Consider the following 22542-nt stretch of genomic DNA (forward strand, 5'->3'; position numbering starts at 1 on the left):
GTACCACAGTCCCTGTCACCCTGCACACTCTGTGTAACACAGTCCCTGTCACCCTCCACACTCTGTGTAACACAGTCCCTGTCACCCTGCACACTCTGTGTAACACAGTCTCTGTAACCCTGCACAGACTGTGTAACACAGTCCCTGTCACCCTGCACACTCGGTGTAACACAGCCCCTGTCACCCTGCACGCTCTGTGTACCACAGTCCCTGTCACCCTGCACACTCTGTGTAACACAGTCCCTGTCACCCTCCACACTCTGTGTAACACTGTCCCTGTCACCCTGCACACTCTGTGTAACACAGTCTCTGTAACCCTGCACAGACTGTGTAACACAGTCCCTGTCACCCTGCACACTCGGTGTAACACAGTCCCTGTCACCCTGCACACTCTGTGTAACACAGTCCCTGTCACCCTGCACACTCGGTGTAACACAGTCCCTGTCACCCTGCACACTCTGTGCAACACAGTCTCTGTAACCCTGCACACTCTGTGTAACACAGTCCCTGTCACTCTACACACTCTGTGTAACACAGTCCCTGTCACCCTGCACACTCTGTGTAACACAGTCCCTGTCACCCTGCACACTCTGTGTAGCACAGTCCCTGTCACCCTGCACACTCTGTGTAGCACAGTCCCTATCACCTGCACACCTTTGTGACACAGTCCCTGTCACCCTGCACGGTCTGAGTAACAATGACAGCTGTTCTGGAATATGTTGCTTACCAGGGACACAGCTTCGACACTAGCCTCTTCCTGCAGACTGGTGTTACTTGCATCCTTAATCTCTGCTGGACACAGTTCTGCCTGTCAGGGGAGAAAGGCAGGAGAGGTATTACAGTGATTGTATTGTTTAATCCACTATCCTTACATCTTATACTCCAGCAATTTGTAAATCATATAGTTACCACGGAATGGGAAAGATGAATTTATCAGAATGCAGGAGGCCAGTTTCAAGGCTAGATCAACAGTTTTACAATGTTGAACATGGCTCAGGTGCATCCAAACATAACCAAATTCTTGCCAGAAGTCCAGTTCACTTTGCCTGCTGGGTTTATCAGCTATAGGGCACGATGAGAGGCAAGGAGTGGGGAGTGAGGATGACCACTTCAGAGCGGACAGTGCAACATAGTTCGGATGAATACGTTTGAACTGGATAGGCAATGGTTAGAAAATGCTGTCCACATTTGTCGGTAAGGCAGTTTATAGCTTTGCATTCCTGGTTGTGTGTTTGTCTTGTAATTCCCTTATCTTCACTTACAATAGTGACTGTCTGGGCTGGGAGTGAAGCTTCACCAGTTCTAGAGAAAATACATGAGTTATGCTGGGAGTGACTCACTGGGCTTCCTTGTTCCCCCCTCTGGCTCTTGTGGCTCTGGAGGCTGACAATCTCGGTTTGCGAGCTGGAATGTGACATTCCTTCAAAAAATGGCCTGTAAGAAGGGGAAGAAAATGCACGTTACCCTTTTCATATACATAGAGGAACAAACAGACTGAGATGTTTCTGTACCACATTCGAGCGAGGATGTGATGGATGAAGGAAACTTTCCTATTCACACTTTCTTTGATGCCTGTCAGACGCTGGGTGCTGACCACTGATGTTGAAACAAGTGTTGCTGAGCGATATAGAGAACATTGCGCCAAGAACGCTCCCTCTTCTTGTGCAGCAGATTACCACATTCTTTAATGGGAGTTTCCAACATGGAGCTACAGTGCTGTCATCAAACTGCCCAAGCAGCTAATCGCACTAAAGGATTCCCACAGACAGCCAACCAGAAATAAAAAATCACTAAAGAGGACAAAGACGAACAAAGAAAAATTACAGCACAGGAACAGGCTCTTCGGCCCTCCAACTTACTAGAATTCGATCCAGATCCTCTATCTAAAACTGTCGCCTATTTTCGAAGGATCTGTATCCCTCTGTTCCCCGCCCATTCATGTATCTGTCTAGATACATCTTAAATGACGCTATCATGCCCGCCTCTACCACCTCCACCGACAATGCGTTCCAGGCACCACCACCCTCTGTGTAAAGAACTTTCCATGCATATCTCCCTTAAACCTTTCCCCTCTCACCTTGAACTCGTGACCCCTAGTAATTGAGTCCCCCACTTCTTGCTATCCACCCTGTCTATACCTCTCATGATTTTGTAGACCTCAATGAGGTCCCCCCTCAACCTCCGTCTTTCTAATGAAAATAATCCTAATCTACTCAACCTTTCATCATAGCTAGTGCCCTCCATACCAGGCAACATCCTGGTGAACCTCCTCTGCACCTTCTCCAAAGCATCCACATCCTTTTGGTAATGTGGCGACCAGAACTGTACGCAGTATTCCAAATGTGGCCGAACCAAAGTCCTATACAACTGTAACATGACCTGCCAACTCTTGTACTCAATACCCCTTCCAATGAAGGAAAGCATGCCATATGCCTTCTTGACCACTCTATCGACCTGCGCAGCCACCTTCAGGGTACAATGGACCTGAACACCCAGATCTCTCAGTACATCAATTTTCCCCAGGGCATTTTCATTTACCATATAGTTTGTTCTTGAATTGGATCTTCCAAAATGCATCACCTCGCATTTGCCCGGATTGAACTCCATCTGCCATTTCTCCGTCCAACTCGCCAATCTATCCATATTCTGCTGTATTCTCTGACAGTCCCCTTCACTATCTGCTACTCCACCAATCTTAGTGTCATCTGCAAACTTGCTAATCAGACCACCTTTACCTTCCTCCAGATCATTTATGTATATCACAAACAACAGTGGCCCCAGCACGGATTCCTGTGGAACACCACTGGTCACAGTTCTCCATTTTGAGAAACTCCCTTCCACTACTACTCTCTATCTCCTATTGCCCAGCCAGATCTTTATCCATCTAGCTAGTACACCCTGGACCCCATGAGACTTCACTTTCTCCATCAGCCTACCGTGGGGAACCTTATCAAACGCCTTACTGAAGTCCATGTATATGACATCTGCAGCCCTTCCCTCATCAATCAACTTTGTCACTTCCTCAAAGAATTCTATTAAGTTGGTAAGACATGACCTTCCCTGCACAAAACCATGTTGCCTATCACTGATAAGCCCATTTTCTTCCAAATGGGAATAGATCCTATCTGTCAGTACCTTCTCCAGCAGCGTCCCTACCACTGACGTCAGGCTCACCGGTCTATAATTATCCCTGTTACCCTTCTTAAACAAGGGGACAACATTAGCAATTCTCCAGTCCTCTGGTACCTCACCCGTGTTCAAGGATACTGCAAAGATATCTGTTAAGGCCCCAGCTATTTCCTCTCTCATCTCCCTCAGTAGCCTGGGATAGATCCCATCTGGACCTGGGGACTTGTCCACTTTAATGCCTTTTAGAATACCCAACACATCCTCCCTCCTTATGCCGACTTGATCTAGAGTAATCAAGCATCTATCCCTAACCTCAACATCCGTCATGTCCCTCTCCTCGGTGGATACCGATGCAAAGTACTCGTTAAGAATCTCACCCATTTTCTCTGACTCCATGCATAACTTTCCTCCTTTGTCCTTGAGTGGGCCAACCCTTTCTCTAGTTACCCTCTTGCTCCTTATATATGAATAAAAGGCTTTGGGATTTTCCTTAATCCTTTTTGCTAAAGATATTTCATGACCCCTTTTAGCCCTCTTGATTCCTCGATTCAGATTGGTCCTACATTCCACATATTCTTCCAAAGCTTTGTCTGTCTTCAGTCGCCTAGACCCTTATGTATGCTTCCTTTTTCCTCTTAGCTAGTCTCACAATTTCACCTGTCATCCCTAATCTTGCCATTTCTATCCCTCATTGTCACAGGGACATGTCCGTCCTGCACTCTAATCAACCTCTCTTTAAAAGCCTCCCACATATCAAATGTGGATTTACCTTCAAACAGCTGCTCCCAATCCACATTCCCCAGCTCCCGCCGAATTTTGGTATAGTTGGCCTTCCCCCAATTGAGCACTCTTCCTTCAGGACCACTCTCGGCTTTGTCCATGAGTATTCTCAAACTTACGGAATTGTGATCACTATGCCCAAAGTAATCCCCGACTGAAACTTCAACCACCTGGCCGGGCTCATTCCCCAACACCAGGTCCAGTATGGCCCCTTCCCGAGTTGGACTATTTACATACTGCTCGACAAAACCCTCCTGGATGCTCCTTACAAATTCTGCTCCATCTAGACCTCTGACACTAAGTGTATCCCAGTCAATGTTGGGAAAATTAAATCTCCTATCACCACCACCCTGTTGCTCCTACATCTTGGATTGGATTGGATTTGTTTATTGTCACGTGTACCGAGGTACAGTGAAAAGTATTTTTCTGCGAGCAGCTCAACAGATCATTAAATACATGGAAAGAAAAGGGAATAAAAGAAAATACATAATAGGGCAACACAACATATACAATGTAACTACATAAGCACCGGCATCGGGTGAAGCATACATGGTGTACTGTTAATGAGGTCAGTCCATAAGAGGGTCGTTTAGGAGTCTGGTAACAGCAGGGAAGAAGCTGTTTTTGAGTCTGTTCGTGCGTGTTCTCAGACTTCTGTATCTCCTGCCTGATGGAAGAAGTTGGAAGAATGAGCAAGCCGGGTGGGAGGGATCTTTGATTATGCTGCCTGCTTTCCCCAGGCAGCGGGAGGTGTAGATGGAGTCAATGGATGGGAGGCAGGTTTGTGTGATGGACTGGGCGGTGTTCACGACTCTCTGAAGTTTCTTGCGGTCCTGGGCCGAGCAGTTGCCATACCAGGCTGTGATGCAGCCAGATAGGATGCTTTCTATGGTGCATCTGTAAAAGTTGGTACGGGTTAACATAGAACGATACAGCGCAGTACAGGCCCTTCGGCCCACGATGTTGCACCGAAACAAAAGCCATCTAATCTACACTATGCCATTATCATCCATATGTTTATCCAATAAACTTTTAAATGCCCTCAATGTTGGCGAGTTCACTACTGTTGCAGGTAGGGCATTCCACGGCCTCACCACTCTTTGCGTGAAGAACCTACCTCTGACCTCTGTATTACCCCTCAATTTAAAGCTATGTCCCCTCGTGCCAGCCATTTCCATCCGCAGGAGAAGGCTCTCACTGTCCACCCTATCTAACCCCCTGATCATTTTGTATGCCTCTATTAAGTCTCCTCTTAACCGTCTTCTCTCTAACGAAAACAACCTCAAGTCCATCAGCCTTTCCTCATAAGATTTTCCCTCCATACCCGGCAACATCCTGGTAAATCTCCTCTGCACCCGCTCCAAAGCCTCCACGTCCTTCCTATAATGCGGTGACCAGAACTGTACGCAATACTCCAAATGCGGCCGTACCAGAGTTTTGCACAGCTGCAACATGACCTCCTGACTCCGGAACTCAATCCCTCTACCAATAAAGGCCAACACTCCATAGGCCTTCTTCATAACCTTATCAACCTGGGTGGCAACTTTCAGGGATCTATGTACATGGACACCTAGATCCCTCTGCTCATCCACACTTCCAAGAACTTTACCATTAGCCAAATATTCCGCATTCCTGTTATTCCTTCCAAAGTGAATCACCTCACACTTCTCTACATTAACCACCATTTGCCATCTCTCAGCCCAGCTCTGCAGCTTATCTATGTCCCTCTGTAACCTGCTACATCCTTCCGCACTGTTGACAACACCACCGACTTTAGTGTCGTCTGCAAATTTACTCACTCACCCTTCTGCGCCCTCCTCTAGGTCATTGATAAAAATGACAAACAGCAACGGCCCCAGAACAGATCCTTGTGGTACGCCACTTGTAACTGAACTCCATTCTGAACATTTCCCATCAACCACCACCCTCTGTCTTCTTTCAGCTAGCCAATTTCTGATCCACATCTCTAAATCACCCTCAATCCCCAGCCTCCGTATTTTCTGAAATAGCCTACCGTGGGGAACCTTATCAAACGCTTTACTGAAATCCATATACACCACATCAACTGCTCTTACCTCGTCTACCTGTTCAGTCACCTTCTCAAAGAACTCAATAAGGTTTGTGAGGCATGACCTACCCTTCACAAAGCCATGCTGACTATCCCTGATCATATTATTCCTATCTAGATGATTATAAATCTTGTCTCTTATAATCCCCTCCAAGACTTTACCCACAACAGACGTGAGGCTCACCGGCCTATAGTTGCTGGGGTTGTCTCTACTCCCCTTCTTGAACAAAGGGACCACATTTGCTGTCCTCCAGTCCTCTGGCACTATTCCTGTAGCCAATGATGACATAAAAATCAAAGCCAAAGGCCCAGCAATCTCTTCCCTGGCTTCCCAGAGAATCCTAGGATAAATCCCATCAGGCCCCGGGGACTTATCTATTTTCAGCCTGTCCAGAATTGCCAACACCTCTTCCCGATGTACCTCAATGCCATCTATTCTAATAGCCTGGGTCTCAGCATTCTCCTCCACAACATTAACTTTTGTGGACATGTGGCAACATGTGGCATGTGGACATGCCGAATTTCCTTCGTTTCCTGAGGAAGTATAGGCGCTGTTGTGCTTTCTTGGTGGTAGCGTCAACGTGGGTGGACCAGGACAGATTTTTGGTGATGTGCACCCCTAGGAATTTGAAACTAACCATCTCCACCTCGGCCCCGTTGATGCTGACAGGGGTGTGTACAGTACTTTGCTTCCTGAAGTCAATGACCAGCTCTTTAGTTTTGCTGGCATTGAGGGAGAGATAATAATCTTTCCATAATCTGTTTACATATTTGTACCTCTATCTCACGCTCGCTGTTGGGAGGTCTGTACATTGTTACCGCACCCTTCCTATTTCTGAGCTCTGTCCATATCGCCTCACTGCTCGAGTCCTCCTTAGTGCCCTCCTTCAGCACAGCTGTGATATCCTGTCTGACCAGTAATGCAACTCCTCCATCCCTTTTACCTCCCTCTCTATCCTGCCTGAAGCATCTATACCCTGGGATATTTAGTTGCCAATCTTGCCCTTCCCTCAATCAAGTCCCAGTAATAGCAATGACATCATACTCCCAGGTACTAATCCAAGCCCTAAGTTCATCTGCCTTACCTACTACACTTCTTGCATTAAAACAAATGCGCCTCAGACCACCAGTCCCTTTGCGTTCAACATCTGCTCCCTGCCTAATCTTCCCCTTAGTCACGCTGACTTGGCTTTAGTTACTGATGCATGATCAATCACTACTGAAGCGAGATTGTAGTCCAATTGAAGGTTTAATGAACAAGTAGTTACCCCGGCAGCTCCGGGACAGAATGACTGCTGTGGGTGAAACACAGACTCTTATACTCCGCCTGCTGGGCGGAACCAGCAGGCAGGTTCCACCACTCATACTACAGTATAATGTAAATCCCACCTAGGTACCGCGGTACCGCTAATATAGCCTACCACAGTTACTACCTCCTTACTGTCCACTAACGTCCTCATTTGGTTCCCATCCCCCTGCCACATTAGTTTAAACCCTCCCCAACAGCGTCAGCAAAAGCACCCCCAAGGACATTGGTTCCAGTCCGGCCCAGGTGTAGACCGTCCAATTTGTAGTAGTCCCACCTCCCCCAGAACCAGTCCCAATGTCCCAAAAATCTGAACCCCTCCCTCCTGCACCATCTCTCAAGCCACGCATTCATCCTGCCCATTCTTTCATTTCTACTCTGACTACCACGGGGCACTGGTAGCAATTCTGAGATTTCTACCTCTGAGGTCCGACTTTTTAACTTGGCTTCTAACTCCCCAAATTCTGCTTGTAGCACCTCATCCCATTTTTTTCCTATATCATTGGTGCCTATATGCACCACGACAACTGGCTGTTCACCCTCCACCTTCAGAATGTTCTGCAGCCGATCTGAGACATCTCTGACCCGTGCACCTGGGAGGCAACATACCATTCGGGAGTCTCGTTTTTGACCACAGAACCGCCTATCTACTCCCCTTACAATTGAATCCCCTATGACTATAGCCCTTCCACTCTTTTTCCCGCCCTTCTGTACAGCAGAGCCAGCCATAGTGCCATGAACCTGGCTACTGCTGCCTTCCCCTGGTGAGCCATCTCCCCCAACAGTATCCAAAACGGTATACCTGTCTTGGAGGGAGATGACCGCAGGGGACACCTGCACTGCCTTCCTGCTCATTCTCTGCCTTTTGGTCACATATTCCCTTTCTCCCTCAGCAATCCTAATCTGTGGTGTGACCAATTTGCTAAACGTGCTATCCACGACCTCCTCAGCATCGCGGATGCTCCAAAGTGAGTCCATCCGCAGCTCCAGAGCCGTCATGCAGTCGAACAAGAGCTGCAGCTGGACACACGTCCCACATGTGAAGGAGCCAGGGACGTCCCTGAGCTCCCACGTTGAGCAAGAGGAGCATAACACAGGTTAAACTCAAATCAATTTTTAATAAATTAACAAGGGCTAAAATCATGATTGGGGCATATACATGCAATACAAGGTGAGGCATCATAGAAAAATCATAGAATCCCTATAGTGCAGAAGGAAGCCATTTGGCCCATCACGTTTGCAGCGACCCTCTGAAAGAGTACTCTACCGAGACCCGCGCCCCCCACCCTATCCCCACAACACCACTTAACCGTTTTAGACACTAAGGGCAATTTATCATGGCCAATCCACCTAACCTGCACATATTTGGACTGTGGAACGAAAACAGAGCACCCAGAGGAAACCTACGCAGATACGGTGAGAAAGTGCAAACTCCACGCAGACAGTGACCCGAGGCTGGAATTGAACCCAGTCCCTGGCACTGTGAGGCAGCAGTGCTAACCACTGTGCCACAAAAAGTATGTTCAAAATCAAATTATTGGGGATAATGCAACCATTTAACTATCTCCGAATGTACAATTACTTCCGCAGGCCAGATCGATTGGTCAGAAACAGACACCGTGTCTGAAAGCACTTTACAGTCAATGCAGTGTGTTTAAACTCCAGTAAGTATAGTGAGGTATGCAAACAGTGATGTAGACAGCTCACCCCCAGAAACCTGGTAAATTCTGTCCGAATGTGTCAGTGGATATCATGTTTACATCTGAGTCGGAAGGGTGGGTTGCAGGCCACTTCAGAGCTGTTAGCACATAACCAGGTCGATACTCCCATTGCTCAGTGGGGGGCTAGCCAAGGTGCCTATTTTCAATGAGATCTGTCTAACGGTGGATATAAAAGATCTCCAGGTTGTGTTTGGAGAATGTCAGTGGGGTTCTAGCTGCTGTTCCTCAATCAGACACATGATATGGTTGAAGTTTCTTTGTTGTTTGTGAAGGTTACTGCTGCTGCTTTCCTATATCCCAATCGTGATTGCACTTAAATAAGTAATGAGTTGGTTGGAAAGTGTTTCGGGATCTCTTGACGTTGTGAAGGATGTTCTTATACACAGGCTTCTTCTGGCTGATAAAGGGGCATTTTCTCGGCTTTAGTTTCGTCATTGTTACTAATTGTGAGAATGAAATCTGATCATTGGTGAAACATCAAAGTAACTGTGAAAGTGTCGAATTCACCAAAGTAGCACACACAGGCAGGCAGGTAGAAAACAAAGACTGGGTTTATTTTGATCTGCAGTAACCTCCAGTCCCCGAATGGTCTCCCTTCCCGATGCACCCAGGTCGGGGTTTATATACTGGTCAGGTCCCCCACCCCTTGTTACTGGCGAAGGTTATATTCTGTGGAGGTCACGGGGAATCTGATACTCTTTACTGTGACCTCCACGGGGGTTACACCAGAAAGCTTCTATTCTCCAGTCTTCTGCCCATAACCCCTGATCCCCTTATTAATCAAGAACCAATCTATCTCTGTCTTAAAGACACTGTGATTTGGCCTCCACAGCCTTCTGCGGCAAAGAGTTCCACAGATTCACCACCCTCTAGCTGAAGAAATTCCTCCTCATCTCTGTTTTAAAGGATCGTCCCTTTAGTCTGAGATGGTGTCCTCTGGTTCTAGTTTTTCCCACAAGTGGAAACATTCTCTCCACGTTCACTCTATCCAGGCCTCGCAGTATCCTGTAAGTTTCAATAAGATCCCCTCTCATCATCTTTCTAAACTCCAACGAGTACAGACCCAGAGTCCTCAACCGTTCCTCATACGACAAGCTCTTCATTCCAGGGATCATTCTTGTGAACCTCCTCTGGACCCTTTCCAGGGCCAGCACTTCCTTCCTTAGATACGGGGCCCAAAACTGCTCACAATACTCCAAATGGGGTCTGACCAGAGCCTCGTACAGCCTCAGAAGTACATCGCTGCTCTTGTATTCTAGCCTTCTCGTCGGTTGTTCTTCAACAACAACAATTATATTTGTATTCTGCTTTTTAAGATAGTGAAACATCCCAAGGTGCTTGAGAAGCAGTATGGAATAACATTTCACACAGAACCACAAAAAGAGATATTGGGGTCGGTGATTGAAGGCTTGATCAAAGAAGTAGGTTTTAAGAGTGACTTAAAGGGGGAAAGAAAGATAGAACAGTTTTGGGAGGGAATTCCAGAGGTTATGGCCTCGGCAGCTCAGGCAAGGGCACCAAATTGGGAATGCTCAAGGGACCTGAATTAGATAGCACGAGGTGAGGCAACATGGTAGCACAGTGGTTAGCACTGTGGCTTCACAGCTCCAGGGTCCCAGGTTCGATTCCCGGCTTAGGTCACTGTCTGTCCGGAGTCTGCACGTTCTCCCCGTGTCTGCGTGGGTTTCCTCCGGGTGCTCCGGTTTCCTCCCACAGTCCAAAGATGTGCAGGTTAGGTGGATTGGCCGTGATAAATTGCCCTTAGTGTCAGAAAGGTGAGGTGAGGTTATGGGGATAGGGTGGAGGTGTGGGCTTAGTAGGGTGCAGACCTGATGGGCCGAATGGCCTCCTTCTGCACTATAAATTCGATAAGGCCTTGCTAGGAATTGAAAGAAGGATGAGGACTTTAAAATTAAAGCATTGCCAATGTAAGCCATGTAAGTACAGTGTTGATGAGGAAACGGTGCAGGGTATAGAAGGGAATCTACCGCTATAGATGGTCCTGCCAACATTTTATTTCTATGAGCTTTATTCTTAAGTCTCTCAGTTGTTCGGGCATCTAGGATAGACAACAAAATCTGCCCAACTCAAGACCAGAGGTCAATTGATCCTTCTTCTTCCCCTGCCCTCCTGTTCCGAGGCATTGCTGATTCCATACCATAAACAGCTAGGAGGAGGTGTGTAGTGATAGTGAAAGTAGCTCCTCATTGCTACGTATTGGTATGAATTGGCAGCTGGCAGTTCTATAGATGTTTACTGGGTAAGCTGAACTTTGCCTCACATCAGCACAGGAGAAATCCACCTTGTCCATGCTGGCTTTCTGCAAAGCAATCCAGTCATCACATTCCCCGGCTCTATCTCTGCATTCATAGAATTTACAGTGCTGAAGGAGGCCATTTGGCCCATCAAGTCTGCACCGGCCCTTGGAAAGAGCACCCCACCCAAGCCCACACCTCCACCCTATCCCCATTACCCAGTAACCCCACCCAATACTAAGGCCAATTTTGGACACTGAGGGCAATTTAGCATGGCCAATCCACCTAACCTGCACATCTTTGGACTGTGGGAGGAAACCGGAGCACCCGGAGGAAACCCACGCACACACGGGGAGGATGTGCAGACTCCGCACAGACAGTGACCCAAGCCGGGAATCGAACCTGGGACCCTGGAGCTGTGAAGCAATTGTGCTATCCACAATGCTACCGTGCTGCCCACTCCTGCAAGTTTATTTCCCTCAAGTGCTCATCCAATTTCCGTTTGAAATGGTTCATAATTTTTGCTTTCACCGCCTTCAAAGGCAGCCATAGGCTGCATAAACTTGTTCGTCTACCACCCATCTGTTCCCATCCGAGAATCCTTGTCCAACGGTGTGCAGGTTAGGTGGATTGGCCATGCTAAATTGCCCCTTAGAAGGGTTACGGGGATAGGGTGGAAGCATGGGCTTGGGTGGGGTGCTCTTTCCAGGGGCTGGTACAGACTCAATGGGCCGAATGGCCTCCATCTGCTTTGTATGAAAAGAAAAAAGAAGAATCTCTTATCCAAACCCTTCAATCCAAGTCTCTCGTCATTGCACCATCGGCCAATGGGATCAGCTTTTCTTTGTCCACCTTATCTAAACTGGTCATCACCTTGTCCACCTTGATCAAATCTCCATTCAATCCCCCCTGCTCCAAGGTGAACAACCCCAGCTTCTCCAACTTAACTTTGTGAATAACAAGACCTCAGGGTGAACTCTGCTGCCGATACTGCAGTCGGTCTGTATCGCTTACTTTAGTTTCGGCTTTGGGGTGCTGAGAACGCTTTCGTTGTCCTCCATTTCTGGGCCACTGTCACTGGGGTTGTAAACTTCCAGGCTTTCGTAAAGTAGGTCAAGATCCTCCTCTGCTTCCTGGGTTTGGTCCACAGGATCAGAGTCCAGCACCTTACACACAAAAGAAATCAGCACAATGTAACTATCAGAAAGACACTGCTATCAGAGTCAGTCCTCCGCGTGAGTGACGCTCCAGAAGAACATAAGAACATAAGAACTAGGAACAGGAGTAGGCCATCTGGCCCCTCGAGCCTGCTCCGCCATTCAATGAGATCATGGCTGATCTTTTGTGGACTCAGCTCCACTCTCCGGCCCGTACACCATAACCCTTAATCCCTTTATTCTTTAGAAAGGCATCTATCTTTTTCTTAAAAACGTTTAAAGAAGGAGCCTCAACTGCTTCACTGGGCAAGGAATTCCAGAGATTCACAACCCTTTGGGTGAAGAGGTTCCTCCTACACTCCGTCCTAAATCTACCTCCCCTTATTTTGAGGCTATGCCCCTAGTTCTGCTTTCCCCGACCAGTGGAAACAACCTGCCCGCATCTATCCTATCTATTCCCTTCATAATTTTATATGTCTCAATAAGATCCCCCCTCATCCTTTTAAACTCCAATGAGTACAGTCCCAGTCTACTCAACCTCTCGTCATAATCTAATCCCCTCAACTCTGGGATCAACCTAGTGAATCTCCTTTGCACTCCCTCCAGTGCCAATATGACCTTTCTCAGGTAAGGAGACCAAAACTGAACACAAAACTCCAGATGTGGCCTCACCAACACCCTATACAATTGCAGCATAACCTCACTCGTCTTGAACTCCATCCCTCTAGCAATGAAGGACAAAACTCGATTAGCCTTCTTAATCACCTGTGGCACCTGCACACCAACTTTTTGCGACTCGTGCACCAGCACACCCAGGTCCCTCTGCACAGCAGCATGTTTTAACATCTTACCGTTTAAATAATAATCCATTCTGCTGTTATTCCTCCCAAAATGGATAGCCTCACACTTGGCAACATTGAATTCCATCTGCCAGACCCGAGCCCATTCACCTAACCTATCCAAATCCTTCTGCAGACTTCCGGTATCCTCTGCCCTTTTTGCTTTACCACTCATCTTAGTGTCGTCTGCAAACTTTGACACATTGCACTTGGTCCCCAACTCCAAATCGTCTATGTAAATTGTGAACAACTGCGGGCCCAACACTGATCCTTGAGGGACCCCACTAGTTACAGGTTGCCAACCAGAGAAACACCCATTTATCCCCACTCTCTGCTTTCTGTTAGTTAACCAATCCTCTACCCATGCTACCACTTTACCCTCAATGCCATGCATCTTTAGTTTATGCAGCAACCTTTTGTGTGGCACCTTGTCAAAAGCTTTCTGGAAATCCATATATACCACATCCATTGGCTCCCCGTTATCTACTGCACTGGTAACGTCCTCAAAATATTCTACCAAATTAGTCAGACACGACCTACCCTTTGTGAACCCATGCTGCGTCTGCCCAATGGGACAATTTCCCTCCAGGTGCCCCGCTATTTCCTCCTTAATGATAGATTCCAGCATTTTCCCTACAACCGAAGTTAAGCTTACCGGCCTATAATTACCCGCTTTCTGCCGACCTCCTTTTTAAAACAGTGGTGTCACGTTTGCTACTTTCCAATCCTCTGGGGCCACCCCAGAGTCTAGTGAATTTTGATAAATTATCACTAGTGCGTTGACAATTTCCCTAGCCATCTCTTTTAACACTCTGGGATGCATCCCATCAGGGCCAGGAGACTTGTCTACCTATAGCCCCATTAGCTTGCCCAATACTGCCTCCTTAGTGATTACAATCATCTCAAGGTCCTCACCTATCATATCCTTATTTCCATCAGTCACTGGCATGTTATTTGTGTCTTCCACTGTGAAGACTGATCCAAAAAACCTGTTCAGCTCCTCAGCCATTTCCCCGTCTCCTATTATTAAATCTCCCTTCTCATCTTCCAAAGGACCAATATTTACCTTAGCCACTCTTTTTTGTCTTATATATTTGTAGAAGCTTTTACTATCTGCTTTTATGTTCTGAGCCAGTTTACTTTCATAGTCTACCTTACTCTTCTTTATAGCTTTTTTAGTAGATTTCTGTTGTCCCCTAAAGACTTCCCAGTCCTCTAGTCTCCCACTAATTTTTGCCACTTTGTATGTTCTCTAAGTATGAAGTGGACAGAGAGCAATATAGGAATAGGCAAGAGCTGGGCCCCATCTTTGCTATTGAGAAACCTTCACTGAAAACCTGAATAACCTTGTCCTGACCGACTGGAAGATACACCTTCCATCTGCACTCAGCTTTCATGTGGGCAGAAAGAGGAAAGACTTTACGCTTAGAATACTTATTCGGAACTCAGAATGCACCAAAGCACTGATAATCAATTCAGTACTTTTGAAGTGTATTCAAAAGTGGTCGTAGTGGAATGTAGGAAACACTATGGCCAATGCGTGCATAGCAGGGCATGATCCACACTGGTTGATGGCCCTATGTATCAGCCATGGCTCAGTTGGTAGCACACCTGCCTCTAAAGCAGGTCGCCGGTTCAAGTCCCACTTCAGAGTCTTGAACATAAAAATCTAGGGGCTACTTCAGTGCAGTACTGACCCAGTGCTGCATTGCCAGAGGTGCCGTCAAGGTGGATGTAAAAGATCCCGTGGCATTATTATGAAGGTCAGCTCTCTTGAAATTCCTGACCATTCTCTATCTCTTAACCAACAGCAATAAACAAACAGGAGATTTAGTCAATATCAAATTGCTGCTGATGGGATCTTTTAACATAGAACATACAGTGCAGAAGGAGGCCATTCGGCCCATCTGCGCCGACCCACTTAAGCCCGCACTTTCACCCTATCCCCATAACCCAATACCCCCTCCTAACCTTTTTGGTCACCAAGGGCAATTTATCATGGCCAATCCAACTAACCTGCACATCTTTGGACTGTGGGAGGAAACCGGAGCACCCGGAGGAAACCCACGCAGACACGGGGAGAACGTGCAGACTCCGCACAGACAGTGACCCAGCGGGGAATCGAACCTGGGACCCTGGTGCTGTGAAGCCACAGTGCTAGCCACTGTGCAACCGTGCTGCCCTGCTATGCACGCATTGGCCATAGTGTTTCCTACATTCCACTACGACCACTTTTGAATACACTTCAAAAGTACTGAATTGATTATCAGTGCTTTGGTGCATTCTGAGTTCCGAATAAGTATTCTAAGCGTAAAGTCTTTCCTCTTTCTGCCCACATGAAAGCTGAGTGCAGATGGAAGGTGTATCTTCCAGTCGGTCAGGACAAGGTTATTCAGGTTTTCAGTGAAGGTTTCTCAATAGCAAAGATGGGGCACAGCTCTTGCCTATTCCTATATTGCTCTCTGTCCACTTCATACTTAGAGAAACGTGAGGTCGGAAATGTAAAAGTTTCAGCATCTATGAAAATCGATAATTCCCAGGTTCAGATCAAATGCATCTCAAGCTGCAAAGAGAAGTAAAGGAGGAAATCGCGGAGGCTCTGACCACTATTTTACAATCCTCTCTGAGGATAGCTAATGTGCCGCTGTTTAAAAAGGGAGGAGATAAACTCAGTAATTACAGGCCAGTCAGACGTGAGCAAATTATTGGGAAACGTTCTGTGAGACAGGATAAATCATGGAATCCCGACAGTGCAGAAGGAGGCCATTCGGCCCATCAAGCCTACGCCGACCCTCCTACACCCTACCTAGGCCCACTCGCCAGCCCCTCATCTCCACCCATAACCACACCCACCTTTTGGACACTAAGGTACAATTTAGAATGACCAATCCACCTGCACATCTTTGGACTGTGGGAGGAAACCGGAGCACTTGGAGGAAACCCACGCAGACACGGGGGAGAACGTGCAAACTCCGCACAGTCACCCGAGGTCGGAATCGAACCCGGGTCCCTGGTGCAGTGAGGCAGCAGTGCTAACCACTGTGCCATCATCTTCTAAAGAGGAACTGACCAAAGCAAGTCCTTTGACGCTAGATATTGATGAGTTAGTGCATTCATTCCATCAAGTTCCTCTCTCCACAGAAACACACTTTTCCCCACCCACCTCCAAATAGAGTTTTACCTCAGTGGTCTTATACTGGCCATTAATCAGCCAGTTCTGAATCTGGTGCTTCTTGGATTAATTTACAACACCAGGGTAAAGTCCAAGTTTTGTTTGGAATCACTAGCTTTCGGAGCACAGCTCCTTCATTACTCACCTGAGGAAGGAGCAGTGCTCCGAAAGCTAGTGATTTGAAACAAACCTGTTGGACTTCAACCTGGTGTTGTAAGACTTCTTACTGTGCTCACCCCAGTCCAATGCCGGCATCTTCACATCTTGGATTAACTTGAAATCGCTTTCAACATTAAAGCTTTCCAGTCCTCTACAAACCTTACCCTCAATCACAATCTTCCAAGGTGCAAAGTACCGTAGGAAACTACACAGTCATGAACACCGCCCAGTCCATCACACGATCCTGCCTCCCATCCCCATATCAGGGGCTGGTTTAGCACAATGGGCTAAACAGCTGGCTTGTAATGCAGAACAAGGCCAGCTTCCCTGAACAGGTGCCGGAATGTGGCAACTAGGGGCTTTTCATAGTAACTTCATTGAAGCCTACTTGTGACAATAAGCGATTATTATTGTTATTATCCATTGACTCCATCTACACCTCCCGCTGCCTGGGGAAAGGGGGCAGCATAATCAAAGATCCCTCCCACCCGGCTTACTCACTCTTCCAACTTCTTCCATCTGGCAGGAGATACAGAAGTCTGAGAACATGCACGAACAGACTCAAAAACAGCTTCTTCCCCACTGTCACCAGATTCCTAAATGACCCTCTTATGGACTGATCTGATCCCTTCACACATCTTCTCTACTGAGCAGTACTGCACTCCTGTATGCTTCACCCGATGCCTGTGTCTATGTATTTACATTGCGTATTTATGTGTCCTATGTTTTATCATGTACAGAACAATCTGTCTGGACTGCACGCAGTACAATACTCGGTGCACGTGACAACAAATCAAATCAAAGAAAGAGAGGACAGTCAGCAAGGATTTATTAAGGGAAGCTGTCAGCTTTGACAAAGAGTCATCTGGATTTAAAACGTTATCTCACTTCTCTCTCCACAGATGCTGTCAGACCTGCTGAGATTGACCAATTTCCTGTTTTGGTTTATAATGGGAAGGCCGTGTCCAACTCACTTGACTGAATGTTTTGAGGAAATAGTATGTCGTCTTCATGGATTTTAGTAACATTTTTGACAGATTGAGCAGAAAATTAAAAGCTCACATTTTTGCCCACTCTCCTAACCTATCTATATCCATTTGTAAGGTTCTTATTCCCTCATTTCAACTTACTGCCCCACCTATTTTAGTGCCACCTGCAAATTTGGTTTTAGAACCTTCTATCCCTGTGTCCAAGTCGTTAATCTAGATTGTAAATAGCTGGGGCTCAAGGACCGAATCCTGTGGCCCCCCACTCGTTACATCTTACCATCCAGAAAAAGACTCCTTCATCCCCACTCTCTGGCTCCTGTCCGTCAGCCAGTCTTCTATCTAATAAATTACTCCTAAACCCATGTGATATCACCTTGCGAATTAATGAGGAAATAAGAACCTTACAAATGGATAAAGATAGGTTAGGACAATGGGCCAAAATGTGGCAGATTTAAGCTGGTCATGCATTTTGGTCGGAAAAATGAGAAGACATTTATTATGTAAATGGGGAGAGACTTTGGGGAGCTCCGATACAGAGGGATCTGGGTGTCCTCGTGCATGAGTCAGAAAACGAACATGTAGGTACAGAATACATGGGCAGCAGGGTAGCACAGTGGTTAGCACTGTTGCTTCACAGCACCTGGCTCCCAGGTTCGATTCCCGGCTTGAGTCACTGTCTGTGCAGAGTCTGTACGTTCTCTGAGTGTCTGCGTGGGTTTCCTCCGGGTGCTCCGGTTTCCTCCCACAAGTCCCGAAAGACGTGCTGTTAGGTGGATTGGACATTCTGAAATCTCCCTCTGTGACCCGAACAGGCTCCGGAATGTGGTGACTAGGGGCTTTTCACAGTAACCTCATTGCAGTGTTAGTGTAAACCTACTTGTGACAAGAGAGATTATTATCATTGTCAGAGGTAATAAAAAAAACAAATGAAATGTTGGCATTTATAGCAAAAGGAATAGAGTATAAAGGTCAGGAAGCGTTGTTGCAACTGTACAAGGCATTGGTAAGACCGCACCTGGAGTATTGGGCACAGTTTTGGTCCCCTTATTTGAGGAAAGATGTAGTGGCATTGGAGGCAGTTCAGAGGAGGTTCACTCGATTGATTCCAGAGATGAGAGGTTTGTCATATGTGGAGAGATTGAGCAGTTTAGGCCTATACTCTTTAGAGTTAGAAAGAATGAGGGGAGCACGGTAGCATTGTGGATAGCACAATTGCTTCACAGCTCCAGGGTCCCAGGTTCGATTCCCGGCTTGGGTCACTGTCTGTGCGGAGTCTGCACATCCTCCCCGTGTGTGCGTGGGTTTCCTCCGGATGCTCCGGTTTCCTCCCACAGTCCAAAGATGTGCAGGTTAGGTGGATTGGCCATGATAAATTGCCCTTAGTATCCAAAATTGCCCTTAGTGTTGGGTGGGTTTACTGGGTTATGGGGATAGGGTGGAGGTGTTGACCTTGGGTGGGGTGCTCTTTCCAAGAGCCGGAGCAGACTCGATGGGCCGAATGGCCTCCTTCTGCACTGTAAATTCTATGATAATCTAATTGAAGTATACAAGATGATAAAAGGTGTGGATAAAGTAGACATGGAGCTGATGCTTCCTCTTGTGGGGCATTCGAAAACGAGACATCTTCAGATAAGAGGGAGCAAATTTAAAACAGATTTGAGGAGAAACTATTTCTCCCAAAGGGTTGTGAATCTGTGGAATTCGCTACCCCAGGGTGCAGTGCATGCTGGGACAGTGAGTAATTTAAGGGGCGTGTCTCACTAACTTGATAGAGTTTTTCGAGGAGGTCACTAAGATGATTGATGCAGGTAGGGCAGTGGATGTTGTCTATATGGACTTCAGTAAGGCCTTTGACAAGGTCCCTCATGGTAGACTAGTACAAAAGGTGAAGTCACACGGGATCATGGGTGAGCTGGCAAGGTGGATACAGAACTGGCTAGGCCATAGAAGGCAGAGAGTAGCAATGGAGGGATGCTTTTTTAATTGGAGGGCTGTGACCAGTGGTGTTCCACAGGGATCAGCGCTGGGACCTTTGCTCTTTGTAGTATATATAAATGATTTGGAGGAAAATGTAACTGGTCTGATTAGTAAGTTTGCAGACGACACAAAGGTTAGTGGAATTGCGGATAGCGATGAGGACTGTCAGAGGATACAGCAGGGTTTAGATTGTTTGGAGACTTGGGCGGAGAGATGGCAGATGGAGTTTAATCCGGACAAATGTGAGGTAATGCATTTTGGAAGGCCTAATGCAGGTAGGGAATATACAGTGAATGGTAGAACCCTCAAGAGTATTGAAAGTCAGAGAGATCTAGGAGTACAGGTCCACAGGTCACTGAAAGGGGCAACACAGGTGGAGAAGGTAGTCAAGAAGGCATACGGCATGCTTGCCTTCATTGGCCGGGGCATTGAGTATAAGAATTGGCAAGTCATGTTGCAGCTGTATAGAACCTTAGTTAGGCCACACTTGGAGTATAGTGTTCAATTCTGGTCGCCACACTACCAGAAGGATGTGGAGGCTTTAGAGAGGGTGCAGAAGAGATTTACCAGAATGTTTCCTGGTATGGAGGGCATTAGCTATGAGGAGCGGTTGAATAAACTCGGTTTGTTCTCACTGGAACGAAGGAGGTTGAGGGGCGACCTGATAGAGGTCTACAAAATTAGGAGGGGCATAGACAGAGTGGATAGTCAGAGGCTTTTCCCCAGGGCAGAGAGGTCAATTACTAGGGGACATAGGTTTAAGGTGAGAGGGGCAAGGTTTAGAGTAGATGTACGAGGCAAGTTTTTTACGCAGAGGGTAGTGGGTGCCTGGAACTCGCTACCGGAGGAGGTAGTGGAAGCAGGGACGATAGGGACATTTAAGGGGCATCTTGACAAATATATGAATAGGATGGGAATAGAGGGATACGGACCCAGGAAGTGTAGAAGATTGTAGTTTAGTCGGGCAGCATGGTCGGCACGGGCTTGGAGGGCTGAAGGGCCTGTTCCTGTGCTGTACATTTCTTTGTTCTAGTTAGACAGATTTTCAATTGGTAATGGTTGAAGGGTTATGGAGAACGGGCAGGACGGTGGAGTTGAGGCCAGGATGAGATCAGGCATGATTGAATGGCGGAGCAAACTCATTGTGCCAAATGACCGGATTCTGCTCCTGTACCTTATGAACCTATCTATGTCTGTCCTGACACATGGGAGACTCACAGTTTCTCAGGTCTCTCCTCCATTTCCGAAGGGTTTCATGTTCTCTCTATAATAAATATCAAACTGCACAGTTCCCCGCCCCTTTCAAAGCAACAACAGTAATCGGGACTGGGAATTTGGACACACTAGTTTCAAATTTTGGGCAGCACGGTAGCATTGTGGATAGCACAATTGCTTCACAGCTCCAGGGTCCCAGGTTCGATTCCAGCTTGGGTCACTGTCTGTGTGGAGTCTGCACGTTCTCCCCGTGTGTGCGTGGGTTTCCTCCGGGTGCTCCGGTTTCCTCCCACAGTCCAAAGATGTGCAGGTTAGGTGGATTGGCCATGATAAATTGCCATTAGTGTCCAAAATTGCCCTTAGTGTTGGGTGGGGTTACTGGGTTATGGGGATAGGGTGGAGGCGTTGACCTTGGGTAAGGTGCTCTTTCCGGGGGCCGGTGTAGACTCGATGGGCCGAATGGCCTCCTTCTGCACTGTAAATTCTATGATAATCTATGAAATGTCTCGGCAGAAATCAGGAGCGTATTTTGAGAACATTCAGGGTTGTTCCTGGCGGCTTGGTGTATTTGTGGAACCCAGAAGTGAGCAACAAAACGTTTCAATAGAAACACACAATGGAACTAAATCAATTATACGTCATGCCCTGGGATCACTCACAGCAAACACGAGATTCTTTCATCAAAAAAACAAATTTAAGACTTAGGAAAGCTGAACCCATGTACAATTTGGAGCATTAAGGGTTAATAATCGGACTGACTTGTACCACAGAGTAAGAAGCTTTCTTCGATAAATAGGAGAATAGCAGTGTACTGATAGGGAAGGATTCTGTTCTCCAAATGTCTGAGTATTGTTTTTTTTAAATTCGTTCTTGGGAAGAATGGGCGGGGCCACCATTTGTTGCCCATCTCTAATTGCCCTTGAACTGAGAGGCAACCACGTTGCTGTGGATCTGGAGTCGCATGTAGACCGGGTAAGGACGGCAGATTTCCTTCCCTGACGGGCATTAGTGAACCAGGTTTTTATGACAATTGGCAATAGCTTCATGGTCATCATTAGACTTATAATTTTTATTGAATTGAAATTTCACCGTCTGCTGTTGTGGGATTTGAACCTGGGTACCCAGAGCGTTACCCTGGGTCTCTGGATTACAATACCACTACCCCACCGCTTCCCATATAATAATATATTGTCCACAAGGAATTAAGTTAGTGGGATAATCTATATTAGTGTCACAAGTAGTCTTACATTAACACTGCAATGAAGTTACTGTGAAAATCCCCTCGTCGCCACATTCCGGCGCCTGTTCGGGTCACAGAGGGAGACTGACCATGTGTGATTCATGTGTAACTTTAGTGATTTAGTAATAAATATTGGCAGATGGATCAATTAACCATGGTATAGACTGGATCTCAATAAGAGTGTTCTTTAAAGGATTTGAGAACAGGTAAATCATGAGACCTGAAGTGTGAAATGTATCTTTGAAGTATGTAAATGGAGGTGGACAAGGCAGGATGGTTTTCCAGAGTTAGTTTCAGAGCTTGAAAGGGAGAGACGCAGAGCTGCTGCTTTGATCACCTATTCTGTACACTCCAATGTTGTACTCAATCAAAGTGTGGCAACTATAGATGGAAGGCGGTTCACCCAACAGCTGGTCCAACAATACATACCTCATCGGTCACTTTGAATCTCTTCAGCAAGGCAACGAATTTCTGTTTAAAGTTTGGTTGCTAAGTGAGAAGAGAAAAGGAAAGGGTGTGAAGTGAGGCTGTGATC

General features: G+C 46.8%; 1 protein-coding gene across 4 annotated transcripts in view; it reads right to left on the reverse strand.

Annotated features, from left to right (window-relative positions):
- LOC140411248 (phosphofurin acidic cluster sorting protein 1-like) overlaps positions 1 to 22542 on the reverse strand; it is a 911105-nt gene that overhangs the window by 531808 nt on the left and 356755 nt on the right. For 3 of the 4 annotated variants that reach the window (XM_072500372.1, XM_072500371.1, XM_072500374.1), the window contains exons 8-11: positions 22437 to 22496; positions 12274 to 12425; positions 1341 to 1434; positions 728 to 808 (exon numbers count right to left, since the gene is read on the reverse strand). In XM_072500372.1, the coding sequence (XP_072356473.1) occupies positions 728 to 808; positions 1341 to 1434; positions 12274 to 12425; positions 22437 to 22496 (387 nt within the window). The remainder of the gene's footprint in view (positions 1 to 727; positions 809 to 1340; positions 1435 to 12273; positions 12426 to 22436; positions 22497 to 22542) is intronic. The other variant, XM_072500373.1, reaches the window with a different exon arrangement.

This window comes from Scyliorhinus torazame, chromosome 4, assembly GCF_047496885.1.
Source record: "Scyliorhinus torazame isolate Kashiwa2021f chromosome 4, sScyTor2.1, whole genome shotgun sequence".
In the NCBI taxonomy this organism is placed as follows: domain Eukaryota; kingdom Metazoa; phylum Chordata; class Chondrichthyes; order Carcharhiniformes; family Scyliorhinidae; genus Scyliorhinus; species Scyliorhinus torazame.